An 18,187-nucleotide genomic window follows, 5' to 3' on the forward strand; every position below is an offset into this window, starting at 1 on the left:
TAAGATAACTCTTCCTTCTCCAACACAACTCTGTTCTCTCCAAACAAAATTAAATCAAGCTTCTCCAGGACTCATTCCTCCGTGAAATTTGCTACAGAAAGGAAGGCTTCTCTGGCGCTCCTTCTATATAAGAAAGCTCGAGTTCATGGAGCTCGGCACCCCAACCCAGATAAAGATACTGTGAGAGAGAAGAGAGAGAGAGAGAGTTCTGATTCAATGGAGACTACTATCGTGAAGGCTTGGAAAGCTGAATACGCCAAGTCTGCTCGTTCAAGGTGCAAGAAATGCAGGAAATCGATTTTATACGAGAGGTTTAGACTAGGAAAAGTGAAACCTGCAACTCAGTTCGACGGGTTTATGATCGTAAGTTTCTGGCCTTTTTTTAATAAATATAACTTTTAAAAATGTGCTTTTTATATTTTGAAAGTCAGCCTGGTGATGTTATAACACGTGTCATTAAAATGCTATAATGCGCCGCGGTTTTCAAGGCGCCAAAAATAAACAGCGAGACGACAGAAGTTCCTTTGGTCGTGTGCTTGAGGAACTGCAGAGTACTCCTCCTCGGTGCTTTCTTTGTAGCCATTCTCTACTTCATGTCGAACCCTCCGAAGCCATGGAAAGCGGAATACGCGAAATCTTCTCGCTCTTCGTGCAAATCCTGCAAGATTCCAATCGACAAAGAAAAACTCAGATTAGGGAAAATGGTGGCTGCCTCACAGTTCGACGGATTCATGCCCGTATCGTTCTTTCTCTCACTCTCACTGCCACATTGCATGTTTAGTTTCACTTCCGTTTTTCATAATCGCATCTTCTCGTGCTCCAGTGAGCCCGTTATGCTCATCAACTTAATTAACTGGCTCTTCGGATGTTTATTGAGCAATTTGTGCCAGTTCGATTGCTTTCGTTTTTTTTTTTTTTTTTTTTAATGATTTGGTACGTTTGGCGTTTTTGTTCTTCGTATGGTGATTTTTTGTCTGTACTTGAACCAACGGTTACGTAGGTATAGTGATGAATTTTTTTCTCTGGAGAAAAGGTTGCGTTGTTGCTTTCTGCTCCTTGTTTCTACACTTTCCAAGGTGTTACAGGTAGGGGGTGGTGGGTGAATTTTTATAATTCATTGCAATTTTTAGCACAAAAATGGAGGTTCTTTTATAACACTAGTAAAATACGTCGCGTTTTAGTCTAGGTACCGAAAAAGCATGTTTTTGTCTATTCAATTTTTATTTTGTAGGTACCATAACTCTTTGTATCGAGTATGGGTTCTAGTTCTCTTGGAGATGATGGTTTCATCATACCAGAAGCACATCCATTCTCTTTTAAGCTGACTGCATTTGAATTTAGTCATGGCTGTGCTTGTGATTGATCAACTAAAGTGGTAAAAGTCTTGATCAAGCCAAGCTAAGTAAATTATTAAATCATTTGCACTTTATATTTAGAGTGTTCAAATCAGTCAGTTAGTCTTTATACTGATAAGCACAAAGCTAAGGTGCTGACAAATTACATACTTTATCGTATGGGTTTGGCTTCATTCACTTAACATCTCTTCTGACCTATAAACAAACTGTTGCTAGCATATGTGTTTGACGTACTTATTGTGAAGCATATACTTATTTTAAAGCAGCTTTACTTTCTGTTGTGTTATTTGCTGCATGTGACAGTTTCTAAAATCTACTGTTTTCTTGGTCTAGATGTGGAATCATGCAGACTGCATTCTGAAGAAATCAAACCAGATCAAATCGTATGTCTTTCCACCATTTATATCTCTAATTTTTTTTTTTTTTTTTGTTTGTTTGGGGGGGAATGTTGACTAGACATGCACACACGCCTCTACCCCCTGGTGAGACTTGAACTCCACCCTTCTCCCTATTTAACCATTGAACTAAAGGCCCAAGCCAATTTTTTTTCTTTTTTCTTTTTGTGAAAATAAGGCTCAAGCCACTTATCTCTATCTCTGCATGCTTTGAGGAATCCTTTTTACCGAATTGAGAGGATCTGCTTGACAGAGTTGAATTACAAATATACACTTTTTTACCTGATTGAGATCATCTTAGTTTAGAAATAGGAAGCTCTGGCCGTTTGGAGATTTTTGTTAGTTGCAGTGTGCCTCCATATTTTTCTTAAAGTGAAAGATGGTCTCAAAGGTTGAGAAATTCAACTTTGAAACTGCTAATGGCATAGAGACTAGAATGCCTGCATGTAACCAAGTCTAACAGTTTGTCAATATTTTTTCAACCAACTTCTAGTTGACATCTTTAAGAAATTCATTCAAACATATTTTAATACTAATTCAGTAAATAATTTTGTTTGCTTGTATTATAGGCTTGATGATGTTGAAGGGATAGATTTGCTGCGATGGGAAGATCAGCAGAAGATAAAGAAATATATAGAAGGAAATTCTATGAATATATCTGCTGTTCCATCAATTGAGTATGCAATAGAAGTCTCCCAGACATCTCGTGCTTCTTGCAAAATCTGCAGTCAAAAGATCGTTAAAGGAAATGTATGTTGGCTTATTTCATTTACTTCTTCTGATTTATTCTTGGAGCTTGGAAAGAGTCTATTTTACAATTTATCAATGTGATCTTTCTTTCTTTAAACATTTTCTTTTTGTGCTCAATGAGGCTGAATTTTCATATCTGTACAGTCGTCTTTGCTCCAAAGGAAATAAATTGTAAATGTTATCTCTTTCTTTGATGGTGAAGTTCTGCCAAATCTATCAGATGAATTTAAGAATCCCTGCACTTGAGTTTTGCTATGTTCATTTTTGTCAAATACTGTTTATTTTATTGGAACAGAAAGTTGGAGTGTTCCTCATTAGGAACCTCAAGATTCCTCCATTGGGCTTTCTTTAAGCTGGTGTTGAAAATTTCTGCATGGTGCTTATATTATTAGTTATTTTATCCCATGATGTGTATCTTCTCTTCCTCATTTTTGTTAAGCATAATATTTTACTAATGATGTTTTTTTTTGCCTTGTGTGTGTTAGATTCGTGTTTCTACCAAAAATGATGGACAAGGCCGCAAAGGTCTTACTTGGCACCATGTCAACTGTTTCATAGAAGTTTCTCCTTCAGTTCAGGTTGAAAAGATAGCGGGTTGGGATAATCTTTCGGCTGAAGACAAGGAATCTGTTCTTGCTGTAGCCAAAAAGAATGCTTCTACTACCAAAACAATAGATGGTATGGGCTTTCATTCTTGTCCACTTGAGGGGTCATTTGGCCAATTGCAAATATACTTACTGAGCAAAAACATTACATCAAGAATATCTGCTAGTTAAGTTGAAAAAAAGTATATCTGCTAGTTGTGCCATTTGAATTACTTAAAAAAAGGGAAAATATCAAACTATTTCTTAATCAGTTGATAATTGATTTGGATGTGATTCTGGAGTATTGAGATTGGAATGTAAAAAATCAAATTTTCTTGTGTACAACATCCCAAATCTCTCTTCCCCACAATAAAAAGTGATCCTAATCTCCTAGTTTGAATTTTTTGCTGCCTAAATTGAATCTATTATTAACTCTCAGGTTCCAAAGGTAAGAAGCAAGACACTAAGGATGAAGTTTCTCAGCAGCTCCCTTCAAAGGGCATTAAAAGAAAACACGGATCAAGCGATGAGCAAAAGACCAAAGTTGCCAAATCTGATGGAAATAAACAGAGCTCCAATTCAGACTCTTCCAGTCTGGACAAAAAGTTGGAAGAACAAAGTAGAGCCTTGTGGGTCATTAAAGATGATCTTAAAAGGCATGTGACAACAGCGGAGATGCGAGAGATGCTTGAAGTTAACAGCCAAGATTCATCAGGATCTGAATTTGATCTACGGGACCGTTGGTAAATCTCCAGTCTTTAGCTTTGAGTGCTAGTGTATCCTGAAGATTATTTTAAAACATTTTTGTGGTCATAATGAAATTTTCATTCATTTCAAAAAAAAGTAATGAAATTTTCATTCCCAGTTTCTGTAGAGTTCTATGTAATGACAATGTCTGCTGTAGTTTCTTTGCTCTTGCTATCTAGTTTAGCTGTCTTTGTATAGCTTTGCGACTTTATTACCAGTAGTTTAAAGACCAAATACCCTGACTTAATTTAGCTTTTGTCTTGATTGTATGAAACCTCAAAAAGGTATTTTGTTCAACGGCCACTTGTATACAACTTTGAATTGATTGGTAAGGAGAACTGTTGCCAGCGATCTTGTTCTACTGACTGTTTAAATCCACTTGACTAAAAAATTTGCTTGTATTTTCCACCTTTTGGTACCAGTTTTTGATGAGCTTTTTGAGCTACTGGGTAATATGTTAGAAATGGTGCTAATGTTTACTTGGTGAAGGAATGGGTATCAACTCCTTCTGAGCAGTCCTCATTCTTCCCTTTGGTATTTGTTGCATTTTCATGTGCCTTTTCACTTCTTTTAGCTTTGGAGGAGGCTCTTTTTGTATTTCAGTTTTTTTTTTTTTTTATTCAGAACCGGGAACTGACTTGGGGTTCCAAATTTCTGAGTTGATCAGAACTCGCAAGTCTGGTAGCATGACTAGGGGTGAGTCGGGGGTGACTCCTCCAGAATAGAAGGGTCGAGTCAGAGTCTCTGACCTAGCCAGTTCCCTCCTCATAGTGAGTTGCTTGGCTGAGTTGCAGGTTGACTCAATCAGTTGGAAAACATGTTATGTCTTCTTTTCCTTTGAGCAAATTCGCCATCGGTGGAGAAGAAACAGAGACAGTTTTTTCTTTCTTTCTTTCTTCTTCTTCTTCTTCTTCTTCTTCTTCTTTTCTTTTCTTTGAAATGGGAAACCAATTCAAAATCTTAACTTAGATATCTGAATATTGAGTTTCCTATGGAAGCTGACAATTGATTTTGACTTGAACTTAATTGACTTGAGTTTTCTAAAAACATCTCAAGAGTCAAAGAAGCACTAAAACCATTAGCTGCCCCTTTTTCTGGTATTTTCATGTCACAAACTTAAAACTTTCTCTAAGCCTTCTTCCTCAAGTGCCAACGAGTTGCTTGTTAGAGCATTTAGTAGCTCTCTTATTCTGGTTCTTTTCATCTTCGTGGAGGAAAGGCTATTATAACTGGTCAACCCATTTTCATTCCCAAAAAGTTATAAAAGTTATAAAAGTTAACATTGATCAATTTGGTGAGCTTAGGAGAATGACACTGTATAATCAACTTGAAACGATTCAGTGATCATGCATCTCAACTTTGCAAAAATTTCAGATATGACATGGTTCACCACTATTTTTATTTTGTAGATCTCGCTGGTTTTCATGTAAAACTGACATGTGTCTTTGATGTTTGCCTTTAAAGTGCTGATGGGATGCTGTTTGGAGCACTTGATATATGTCCTATTTGTTCTGGTTCCCTCTATTATTCTGGGGGTAAATATGTCTGCCATGGGTATGTATCGGCATGGAGCAAATGTTCGTACTCAACGACCGAACACCTTCGTTTGAAGGGGAAATGGAAAATACCGGAAGAAACAACTAATGATTATCTTACAAAGGTACAAATTTGTAATGTTTTTTGTATCTGTTCTTGTAGTTGGTATCAACCTTGTGATGGGTGTTGTTTTCTTGTAGTGGTTCAAGTCTCAGAAGGCAAAGAAACCTGATAGGATTTTGCCTCCATCTGTGTCAAAATGCTCAGATGAGGTTGGTCACACATCTAAAAGTGGGAAATTGGAGGATCTGAAAGTTGCAATTGCAGGATTGGAGAAGGAATCTGTGGTAATTTTCTTTTTTTGTCTTGTTTTGTGGCTAATTATAAATAGTTGTTATGGTTCTTTCCTGTGAAAGTTGTAGGCCATACTTATATGAGTTGTGCAGGCTATACTTATATGAGTTGTGTAGGCTAATTATAAATAATTGTTATAGTTCTTTCCTGTGAAAGTATCATCTGCCATGTAAAAAGTAGTCAATGATGCAGTATAGTGAGGTATTTTCTTTTCTTGGCTGGCCCGCCACCCATTTGCAATGTTTTAGATATTTACCTTTTTATTTGCACATATATAGTAATGTCCTGATCAAGCATTTTTGTGATATCAGCTCATAAGAAATGATGTCAAGGTGTTTTCTATGAATTTGTGCAGTCTTTTGCCTAGACTTGTTGAAGGGCAGCCTTCCCAAGGAGCAAAGATCTAACTTCAACTATGCGTCGTAAAAAAAAAGAAGTTTTAATTGCTGCTAGGAGTCTTTTGATCTTTTAATTGAGGGCCTAAGTCTGCAAAACTTTGTGTTTATCTCATTGTTTTTCTCTACCATATCAAACTACCAGTTCCACAAGTTTAGAAAAATCAAATTCTTCATGACATGTTTTATGAAGATCTTGATAATACCATTTCTCTCTTCATCGATACTGAAAATTGTTTTGCTCCCAGACGAAGTCATCTTTTTCTGTAGAAGTAGTTCTTAAACATCTACCCCACTTTTCAAAACTTATCAAAGTTCTACGTTTTCTCCAGTGCTTTTGCTTCTTCACGTATTTCTTCCACTGTTAAAAACAGTAACTTGTGATGTTTCACTCCAGTTAGAACTTTGGGTCTTCCTTTGTAGTGCCTGCTTGGGCAGTCCTAGAGGCCAAGATGACGCACAATCTTTGCTTGGTTGGTTGTCCATGTTGATGAATTTCTTTTTTTCTATATTTTTAGGCATTGCTGTTGGGTTTTCCACAGATTCTCTCTCTACATAATCTATGTTTATAAGTATATTTTATATTTAACTGGCATGTCTAACATGCCTTCTCTGAAAAACTCTTGTTTAATCTCACACTGGGGTAACTCTTGGACACAATTAGGAAGTTTAAGTTCTTATTTTAATTTTATACAATCATAATTAAAAGCAAGGCGCCCTATTGCAATGGACTCCTAAAGATTTTTATGGGTTACTTTCCTCAAAAAGTTGATAAATGTCTTGTAGGCTTGTTTAGTTGCATGAATCAGGGAGAATAATGTAAGTTTACTTGTTTGAAGTATTGGTAGTGATGATACATTCTTGGTTTGTCTGGTTATCTCTTTGCAAGTGTGCATGACATGGTAAAAACTAATTTTCCTCAAACAAAGGAATGCAATACAGTCGACGTTAATGTTTTATCTTTTTATTTTTATTTCTTAACTTCTAAACTGAGATATACTTTACTGTTTTCTCAGCTATTCAGGTAAGTTTCTGCTTCATATGATACAGTTATCTCCTGCTGCAATATTTATAGTTGTTCTCCTGATATAGACTTGTAAAAAAAGCTTAAGGTGCTTGTTACTAGAAATTATCTCCAGGCCCATTTCCCTTAAAAATACTGTTAAAGAATTTATTAAAAGTGTCTACATCTATTGGTGAAAATTTACTTGTTCTGCAGATTATTTTGGTTAGCATGTCTTTATTTTGTAGCATGTCTTTTTCTCTGTGACTATCAAAGGGAGCAAATGATTGGCTATCATTGATTAAAGGTGGTATACAACTAAAAATACTAGAAATTCTTAGAAGAGTTACTAGTATAGCTACTACTCAAATCACTGTTTATATTGTTCTATTGTTCTTCAAGGAATTTCTCTCCTCTTACTCATCAGTATTGATACTGTTGATGTTGTTGTTATTTCTGTTCTTAACATTGTTTTTTTGGAAAATACTGTTCTTAACATTGTTGCTCCTGTTGTTGTAGTTTTTCTTTATTTTAATATGCTCAGCTCTAGTGACGCAATGTGCAGGGTGAGTGGAAGAAAAAGATTGAAGGAGTGGGTGGAGTGGTGCATTCAAAGGTCAAAAAAGGTGATCAGTCTCTTCTGTATCTGAGTCCTCACTGTAAACGCTACCCTGTCTAGCCTATTTGAATCTTACTCTTGTGCTTGTATGAGAGTCTTTGGCCATGAGAGTGTATATGCAATAAGAAGTGACTCCTGTTTTATGCTTTGGGTTATTGCAGAAAGTAGCTGTTTAGTAGTGAATGTAGAACTGGATGCCGAAAATATCGAGATAAGAAAAGCACGGTAAATTCTCTTTTTCATTTCTTTCTTCGGGCTGAGTATTTGTGTTCATTTTTTTTGCTTCACATAGCTAACACTCGTTTGACAGGAGGATGAAAGTACCCATTGTGCGGGAGGATTATCTGGTTGACTGTTTCAAAAAAAAGAAAAAGCTTGCAGTTGATCAGTACAAAGTGGAATTTGTCAGTGAAGCTTTGAAAAATGATACAATGACTGTCAAAGTCAAAGGGCAAAGTGCAGTTCATGGAGCCTCTGGCTTGCAAGACTATGGTCACATCCTCGAGGATGGTACTAGTGTCTACAATACAACTTTGAACATGTCTGACCTATCCACTGGCGTTAACAGGTCTCTCTCTCTCTCTCTCTCTCTCTCTCTCTCTCTCTCTCTCTCTCTCTCTCTCATTCTCATTAAATATGTGTTTCCTGTGGAGCCTGACTTCGACTTTTTATCAAAGCTACTATATTCTTCAAATCATTCAAGAGGATAAAATATCCAACTGCTATGTTTTCCGTAAGTGGGGCCGAGTAGGAAATGAAAAGATAGGTGGGACAAAGCTGGAGGAGATGCCAGAAGCAGATTGTATTCGGGAGTTCAAGCGCTTGTTCTTTGAGAAGACGGGTAACCCATGGGAAGCATGGGAAAAAAAGCAAAACTTTGAAAAGCAGCCGGGCAGATTTTTTCCTCTGGAAATTGTAAGAGTATTTCATAATTTGTTTATCCTCTGAACTGCGTTCGATTTTCAAGGGCCTTTCTATGATCTGTTGATCAGCACATCATTTGTGAAATATTTTTTTTATTGAACCTTGTAGGATTATGGAGTTAACAAACCAGTGACTAAGAAGAAAGATCATCATAAGGAGAGCAAACTTGCTCCTCAGCTGGTGGAATTAGTCAAGATGCTTTTTGATGTTGAAACTTACAGGTACAAATATGCTCTTCCTCTGAGAGAATTTCATGTTGCTTTTCCCTTTGGATACAATGTGAAACCTCCTGGCCTCATGGCTTGTCTCCTATGCCTGCATGGCGCTATTAATTGATTTCTACAGGGCACTCTTATTTATTAGAAGAAATCATCAGTGGTGCAATTATGGTTATTTTCTTGGAGAAGAAAACAACACTCTCAGGAAATATCCCTAAGCTCATGGGTTTAGGATTGTATGTTTTTCCAGCAGAACTTAGGCTCCTTATTGGCCTTATTATGGGTCACTTGATCAGCATCTCTGATCAACATATTCTCAATCTTTCTTGAGGTGAAGAATGGTTACTTGGGCCTCTCTGAAGCTTTGGTTGCTCAAAATTTTTTGACTTTGAAAATAAAGGTATAAGCTTGAGGTTGACAATAGGTGGGCCAACTTTTGCCTTTTCGATTTCTTAGTTTGCCCTCACATATTTACTGTTTTTTGAGAAAGTTTTTTTTTTGAGTAAGCCTCACATATTTACTGTTAGAAATTATATTTGGAGTTTATTTACTTTTCTTTGTATGGATTCATATCCATAGATCTGCCAATTGTATTGCTAATGCTTCCGATCCCTCCTGGGCTCTTGATGTCCTTGCCTTCGGGCTTTAATAAAAAAACACCTTTTCTCAAAAAACAATTATTTATTTTGCAGGGAAGTATTTTCTTTTGAAAATTAGATTCTTAAGGTTAAGGGAGTAGAGTTATTATTGTAATTTTTACCATCAGTTAGTTTATCAATAGGAGAGCGGTCAACCCAAACCCTAATATCTCACACTTCAGTTTATGCAAATTTGATATTTACCTTGTACGATGTTTAGTGTTTGAAATTGTTGAACTGTATATGGTGCAAAAAGCCGGAGTATGTGCTGCAAGAGCTCAAGAGTGGTGAATGTGAACTTGAGCTTGGCTTGCTGTTGAGGTAGGCTTTTTTGGAAGCATTGAAGTGCTTGGCTTGCACTGTCAGTCTGCAAGCAAGCAGAGGTGTTGCAGGATCTTGAATTGGCTTGGTTTAGTTGCCAGTAACCATATACATCATAGTTTTAACTGAGAACGTTGACTATTGTTAGCATAGCACGTTGTTGTCTTGATTGATGGTATGGTTTGATACATTTGCAGAGCTGCCATGATGGAGTTTGAGATAAACTTATCAGAAATGCCTCTCGGGAAACTCAGCAAAAGCAACATCCAGAAGGGTAAAGTCACATATGCCATGTCTGTTTTTTGGTAGCTCAGACGTACAAAATTCAGTGATTATCGAATGACTGCATGTTGTTTTCTTTTGCAGGTTTTGAAGCATTAACAGAGATACAAAATCTACTAAACAATGATAACTATGAGCCATCTGTTAAAGAGAGCTTGATTATTGATGCTAGTAATCGATTTTTCACTGTGATTCCTTCCATTCATCCTCATGTTATTAGAGATGAAGATGAATTTAAGTTCAAGGTTGTTGTCTTTTAATAATTTAAACATAATTGGTTTCCTTGTGTCTTTACATTTTCTATTTCTTCAGTTGATAGTTGTGAATTGTGAAATTTGCAGGAGAAATGAGTGTTGGAGAGGTTAGGGTCTAGAGACCCTTTTCTACTATTTATAACTTAAACAATATCCAAAATTATATTTATTTCCCTGCAACCTGTGAACCCTTGGAATCTATGTTTTATTGGAACGCACTTTCCTAGAAATTTAAAAACCTAAATTAACTCAAATTAATGACTCCTGGCATGAATAACTTTTTCTTTGTTTAGTATTTCTTTTGATTTGGTTTGTCCTTATTTTTCAATATTGTTCCCCGAATAACTTTTGAAAACATTTATGTATATGATGTCATGACTCTTTTAACTTCTGGTTGTTTTATGCACAGTTGTCTTTCGGTATTCTTCTGAAGGACAAGAAGAAAATAGCCAAGAGAATTATCTAGTTTGTTTTTATGTGGAAAAGTATTCTTTTAATTCTTCTTTTTTCTTCGAAAAGTGTTGAAATACTAACCACAGAGTGAAAATTCTTAGATTTAAGAGGCTCATGGTTAGGACTTGTCCAGAAGCCAAATAGCAATTTCATGTGTTATATGTAAATGGACTCCTTGTTTGAGATTTATGACAGAACGTACACTCATTTCTTGAAATCTACTATTTAATTTGCTTAACAATCTTCTTGTTTCAAAAACTGTACTTTGTGTCCAAAATCAGTATGATATCTCAAGTTTAGAAATGATTTAACTTATTAAAGTTCCTTTTTATAAAACTTACATGTTATGCGAATTCTCTTTGTAGGTAAAAATGCTAGAAGCTCTTCAGGACATTGAAATAGCTTCAAGATTAGTAGGTTTTGGTGTCCAAGATGAGGACTCTTTTGATGAAAAATATAAGAAGCTTCATTGTGGTATTTCCCCTGTTCCTCACAATAGTGAAGATTACCAATTAGTTGAGAAGTACCTCAAAACAACTCATGCTCCTACACACAAGGTTGGAATATTTGATATTATCGGAATTTGAGTATTTTTCCTGCTGGTTAAGATTTTATACATTTTTTGGTTTTGGTGAAATTCTACAAATCCTATTTTCTGAATTATATTTGGTCACACTCAGGACTGGAGTCTAGAGCTGGAGGAAGTGTTCTCACTAGAAAGGGAAGGTGAATATGACAAATATGAAGAGTACAGAAACAAACTTGGAAATAGAATGCTCCTTTGGCATGGTAAGTCAAATAAACACAAATCATTGTGATTTTTTGGAAATTAACTTGGATTTTCATAGGGAAGGATGCTCTGTCGAATTAAATAATATTAGATAGTTTGGATTGATCAGATATTATCGCCAGATCTGTCTCAGTATCCATCAGGGTGACTTATCTTGGATACTTAACTGTTTTTCCCTTGGAATCTCAGAATTAGATGAGATGAAACATTTTATGTGACAGTTTGTTATATAAAGTTGCTCCATTTACATTTTTTCCTACTCATTTATTATAGTGTGCAATACGTTGCATTGAGTTTAATGTGATTGCCCTGGTGCAACTGCATTACATGACACATGCAAAATCTTTAGATAAGCATCAGATAAGCACATGGGATGCTTGCTGCAGTGTAGTTTCTGTAAGGAACTGATGGTGGCAGTGTGGTATCTGTATAAAGAACTGATTTTTTAGCATTATATCAATATAAAGAGCTGATGATTGTAGCATTCTTTCACCAAGTCTTTTATGCTTTGTATTCACTAGGCTCTCGGGTGACAAACTTTGTGGGTATCCTCAGCCAAGGACTACGAATAGCACCTCCAGAAGCTCCTGCAACTGGTTACATGGTTGAATCTCTCTCTCTCTCTCTCTCTCTCTCTCTCTCTTGTTCTCTCTTTGTTTATGTGTTTTGTTATTGAAATGGCACGCATTGCCTGAGTTAACGTATATACTTTTTCTGGTAATAGTTTGGGAAAGGGCTTTATTTTGCTGATCTTGTCAGTAAGAGTGCACAATATTGCTATACTGACAACAAATCCCCTGTCGGACTAATGCTTCTTAGTGAGGTTGCCTTGGGAGAGGTCCATGAACTCAAGAAAGCTTGTGTAAGTCTACTTGTCTCTCTTTTTTAAATAAATAGTTCACCTGTCTCTTCATTCCCAACTATTAAAATCTTATATAATATTACATAAAGTGTCTAGTCTTCTTATCATGTTTTATTACATATGTCTACAGAGTTGCTTAATATCCAAATGTATTACTTTTTATATTGATTTCCTTTTCAGTATATGGAAAAGCCTCCTGAAGGGAAACACTCAACCAAAGGATTAGGCAAGAATGTTCCGAAAGAATCTGAGTTTATAAAATGGCGGGATGAAGTGACAGTTCCTAGTGGGCGGCCTGTTCCGTCATCCATTCGAGCCTCGGAGCTTTTGTATAATGAATATATTGTCTATAACACTGCTCAGGTAGGCTACTGTCATTTTATATATTATTTATAATTAACTAGAATGTTCTTTCTCTAAAAAAAATCATTGGTTAATATGTGTAATATGCAAGTTACAATGGCAGTCCTGTTTCAACGAATGCATCTAAATTATTATCCAGATGTATATATCTATTTACTTTTTTGAAGGCTGAAAACTTAGGTTTATTGACTTTGCATCCTAAGCTAAAACTGTACCAGTATAGTGCTGAAACTAGGTTTATCAGTTGGCATGAAGCACAAGGAATACAAGAAAAAATACGAAATAAATCAGTCTGTCTAGGTCTTCAGAGGGAGTTGAGAGCTTTAGCAATGTGTTAGTAGGGTTAGGGCTACCAATATTTCAAGTGTTGTTCTCTAGAAGCTGTCATTGCTTTATTTTGGTACTACTGATTTGGGGTCCATGGAGCTACTTACCTGGTAAAATATGCTGTCTGACCAATTACTCCAATTTATTACCCCCTACTTTCATTTCCTTAAATGCATATTTAATTCGCTGCATCATTCAATATAGAATTTTTAGCATCATCTTCATCTATACTCTATTTATTAAGTTGGGTCCAATGCCCTTCCCAAAATGACTAGCCAACTTAGGAAACCTTTTTACCAACTAATAAACTCAAGATCTTTGTACTTACTAATCTATGTGGGACTATTCCTTAACACTCCCCCTCACGTGTAGACCCTCTTTTGTGGCTCTACCAGTGAATAATTTAGGAGTAAGCAGTTTAGGTATAGGCCCTCTTTTGTGGCTCTACAAGTGGATAGTTTAGGTATAGGCCCTCTTTTGTGGCTCTACAAGTAGATAGTTTAGGTGCAAGCCCACATATGAGTACCCACTCTGATGCCATGTTAAGTTGGGTCCAAGGCCCATCCCAAAATGATTAGCCAATTTAGGAAACCTCTTTACCAACTAATAAACTCAAGATTTTTGTACTCACTAATCTATGTGGGACTATTCCTTAACACTATTTATTGATTTTCTGTTATTTTTTTCTTAGGTCAAGATGCAATTTTTGCTTAAAGTGCGGTTTCATCACAAGCGGTGAAAATGGCGTAGCAGATACGCGTTTCTGGGTTTAGGGGTTCGTATCTGGTAATTGGAGATTTTTTGTTGCAGATGCTGATGTGGATTAGCGTTGGATCCAATTTATGTCTTAATCAGTGATCCACTTTTTTGGGTCCTACCAAGTTGCGCTCTAGCAAAACAATATCAGTTGATGTATTAATTTCTGTTACTGGTGTATATAAGTTGTCACTGTTGCTTTCACTGTTTGGGTTGTGGAAGAAACCTGGTTCATCAATTTGGTATGCATCTGTTTATTTTGCTAGCTCATATGTTTTGTACTGTTGTGTTTCTGGATCTTTTTATTGCGTTTGCAGGATTCAGACCATAAAGATCATGACTGGGTTCTTAATAGTTGTTTAGGGTTGGTATGGGTCGAGTTCAAGGCAGGTTTTTGAATAATAAAGTGAAAATCTTGTGAAGTGAGGGGAAAACCCTGTGTTTGGGAATTTTGGGCTGGGGTAGGTTGGGTCAGGTTGGCCTTCGTCTAACCTACCTGATGCCACCCTTACATTTGTTTTTGATGATATTTTTGGACAAGATAGAAGGTTAGAAAGTGTTTCATTCGTGTTTACACATTTGGTAGACTGAATTTTATTGCCTGAAAATCCATCTCTGTTTAGCAGCCGCCCTGTTTTAGATGGAGGGTTTCTCCACTTCCCTTTTATTAGGCCTCTCAAAAGGTTGCCAAAAAATTGATTTATGATTTACATCAAGGAAGAAAAAGGGGATCTCTACGTCAAAGAAAGGACAAGTTGGGTTGAATTGGTGCCTAATGCAAATTCGAAAACTCCCTAATGGTTGAGCATTCATTTCCCTTGAATTGTATTAAAAATCAAATTTTTTATTGCATGAAACCCTAAATTAGGGTTGTGGACATCTCTTAAACTTTGAGCAGAATTTTCTCTTTTCATGGTATTATTTTTGTGGGATTTTTTTGTGTTAATCCATGGTATTTGGAATGTTGAGTCCTCTATATGCACCCTCCATTCATGTTTTATAAAAATGTTGTAAGTGATGTACTTCTTGTTGTTGGCTCTTCAAATTAGTGTTTGTCTTCTTGAATTCTAAATCTGAGGTTTCTTAAATTCAGCCCTTGAACTACAAGTGTTTCTATCTAATCATGGCTGGAAATTCACAAAAGTCATTGGATTCATCTTTGAACTCAACAAACATGATTTTTTAGAAGTTACATACCTCACTTGACATTTGACTAAGTTAGCTCTACTTTTCGATGACGATGATGTTTCCTACTAAAAAGTGGTTAAAGGAGGATACACTAGTAAAAAGTTGGTTGATCAATAGTATGGAAGAGGTTATTGCTAACAATCTGGTTCATCTAGACACACCAAAAGATATTTGAGAAACTTATACTCAATTATATTCTATTCTTGATAGTCTTCAAAAGTTCGATGATATTTTTTAGGAGATGTACTCAACAAGAGGGGAATACTGCTCACCCATATTCTATAGATTTTGCCACTCAAGAAAAATCGAGAGAAACACTTGTTTCAACCATCTATCTTGCCAATTTGAAGCTTTATCTCAATGTTTCAAAATCACAAGTTCTTAGTTCCACAACAAGACCCTCTTTTGATGATGCTTGAGCAATCATGCTACGAATTCCAACAAAAGTATCAGATTCATAGGTGGACCAGCTCGAGAATTCTGCCATGTTTTCCCAAGGGAGGGCAAGTGGCAGCTTTAGTAGAGGAAATGGAAGAGGAGACAGAAATAGCCATGGTAGAGGCCAAAATAGTAGAGATTCAGCTTTTAGATTAAATGGACATTCAATTGTCAAACATGCACTTATTATGATCTATTTGACCATGTGGTAGAGAAGTGTTGAAAATTGCATTGGACACCAGATTTTTGTCAAAGCAAATCAAGCCCCCACAATCACCGCTACCTCTGAAGCAAACAAGGGAGGAGATCTAGATATCTCAAAAGGCAAGGTGGTTGTCATAGAAGAAAATTATGATGTCATGCAAAAACTCAAGAACATGACGTTGATATTTGAACAAGGTACTCCTCACTGCCATGGTTGCTAGCACTGCTATGTTTTCTCTTCTTTCATGTTCCAACTCTTCACCTTGGATCAGTGATTCTGGAGCCTTAGAACATCTTATTGGTAAATTTGGAACCTTATCTTCTTTGTCCCCTTGCAATATGGACCAATTTGTTTCAATTGCGTATGGGTCCCAATTAAAGTACAAGGCATTAGTACTTCTATATATCTTCATCTTTACCTCTTTCTAATATTTCATTGATACCGTAATTTCTATTAAGCCTCATTTATATCAACCAATTAACCAAGAAACTTAATTATTTTGTAACCTTTTTCCTTCTCATTGTGTTTTTTAAAGACATTTATATGAAACATGTGATTGGTGGCGGTCATGAGAGAGGAGGTCTCTACTACTAAGACAATCAAATCATCTTAGTTGTGGCATCATCAAATCAACTTGTAGTACACTGGAAAAATAGGCTAGGACATCCTTTTTATCTATGTTAAAAACATTAGTTCCACCATTGAAGTCTCGTACTAGTTTACCGTTTGAGTTAGTGAATTAGAAAAATATCTTAGACTTGTTTTTACACCTTGGATTGACAAAGTGACCTCTAGTCCCTTCTGTTTAGTTCATTCATATGTTTGGGGACCAATGTGTGTTCCAAATATAACTCGGTCCAAGTCTTTTTGTTATTTTAGTGGATGATCATATTCGTGTAACTTGGCTTTATTTATTGAAAGACTAATCCAATGTAGTTTCTATATGTTGCACTATGAATGAAACATAATTCCAAACAAAGGTGTAAGTATTTTTTTATAATGCCAAAGAATATATTTCTTCAAAGTTTAAATATTTGTGTACAGAAAAAAAAATTATTCATCAAACATCTTGTACATATATATTAAAATAAAACGGTGCATTTGAAAGGAAGAATCAACATCTCTTGAAGGTTACTCCAATAATTATGTTATCAAGAAACCAGATCCTAGATTGCAGAAACTTGGTCATTTCATTCCAACAAGTCTCCTCCTGGATTTCAGATTTACCTCTTCTATATCACAACCACCTATTGAGAAAAATCAAGATTTACCTTAAGAAGACTCCTTTCCCATGGTTGACCACTCGAGCTATTGCTATTTGTAAAGAAACACGATCTTTTGTTCAAAAATAGCTTTATATTTTTCATCCTATTGCTAATTTTCTTTCCATTAACAAATTATCCTCAATTATTTTCTTTTTCAATAGCCTTGTCCTCATTTTTCATTCCTAAAACTTATGAGGAACCCTCAAAGGATCCTAGGTGGAGAGTTACTATGAAAGAAAAAATGGCTGCCATGTATGAGAACAATACTTGGCAGTTAATATCTCCTTCACAAAAGAAAATTGTGGGTTGGGGATGGGTTTTTACTTTGAAACAAAATCGAGATAGTACAATAGATTACTTGTTTTACAATTTAGCTTACAAATTCCTCTCAATAGGCAAATAAAAAATTTATAAGCAATAACAAAGTTGCATTGAAAATCCTAACTGATCATTGTATTTCTCTTGTATTTCCAAAATTCCCTTATTGAGTTGTTTGATGGCAGTTGGAGGCACTAAAGTTTCTATCAAAATAGCTTAGTGTTAACACCAAACTTACAGTTTTGATCTCTTACCTCAGTCTTGAGCAATTGAGGAGATGGAATTTGTTTGGTGTTAGTGCACTAGAAAACAGTTTCCAGTGTTAGTGTCCCAAAATGAGAAAAATAAAAAAAATAAGAAATTGAGTAACTTGTAATAATATACTTAATTAAAAAATAATACCTAAACCCCAAATTAGGTAAAAAAACATGATTACTACACTAATAAGTAATTTAATGTATAATTAAAATATATTAAAATAATAATTAACTAAATTAGATATTATATTATTTAATGATTGCAGTTTATTGTACATTAATATAGTAATTACGTGAGCCAATTAACTGTCCACATGATTAATTATAAAAAAATAAATAAAGTTAAAAAGAAAAGAAATGATTATAATAAATTAAGTTATTAGTTTATTGATAACATAAGATATACTTTAACATAAAAAGAAGTGATTAAACAAAAAGAATTGATCAAATGATTAACACACTATATATTTTTATGTATTATTAATTTTTACTACTATTAAATCACTAATATTAAAATTTTCCTATTAGTGCTGGTTTAATTTTTCCTAACTTAGGAAAAATTAAATCGACAGCAGTGCATCTACTTTCTC

At 35.4% G+C, this 18,187-nt stretch overlaps 1 protein-coding gene across 1 annotated transcript; it reads left to right on the top strand.

Annotated features, from left to right (window-relative positions):
* Positions 1-544: 544 nt before the first annotated feature.
* On the top strand, positions 545-14,208 carry LOC137939118 (poly [ADP-ribose] polymerase 1). Its single transcript, XM_068784309.1, has 20 exons — positions 545-737; positions 1,689-1,738; positions 2,320-2,500; positions 2,986-3,178; positions 3,524-3,827; positions 5,296-5,491; positions 5,568-5,714; positions 7,685-7,745; positions 7,900-7,963; positions 8,049-8,306; positions 8,416-8,653; positions 8,771-8,883; positions 10,037-10,113; positions 10,206-10,366; positions 11,194-11,385; positions 11,509-11,617; positions 12,140-12,222; positions 12,343-12,480; positions 12,661-12,843; positions 13,862-14,208. Exons 1-20 carry the CDS (start codon positions 594-596, stop codon positions 13,907-13,909), a joined length of 2,940 nt encoding a protein of 979 aa, XP_068640410.1. The 5' UTR covers positions 545-593; the 3' UTR covers positions 13,910-14,208.
* Positions 14,209-18,187: the final 3,979 nt, after the last annotated feature.

The sequence above is a fragment of the Aristolochia californica genome, unplaced genomic scaffold (genome assembly GCF_029961685.1).
Source record: "Aristolochia californica isolate CCGP_79_NKW_82.1479 unplaced genomic scaffold, dmAriCali1.0.hap1 SCAF_8, whole genome shotgun sequence".
In the NCBI taxonomy this organism is placed as follows: domain Eukaryota; kingdom Viridiplantae; phylum Streptophyta; class Magnoliopsida; order Piperales; family Aristolochiaceae; genus Aristolochia; species Aristolochia californica.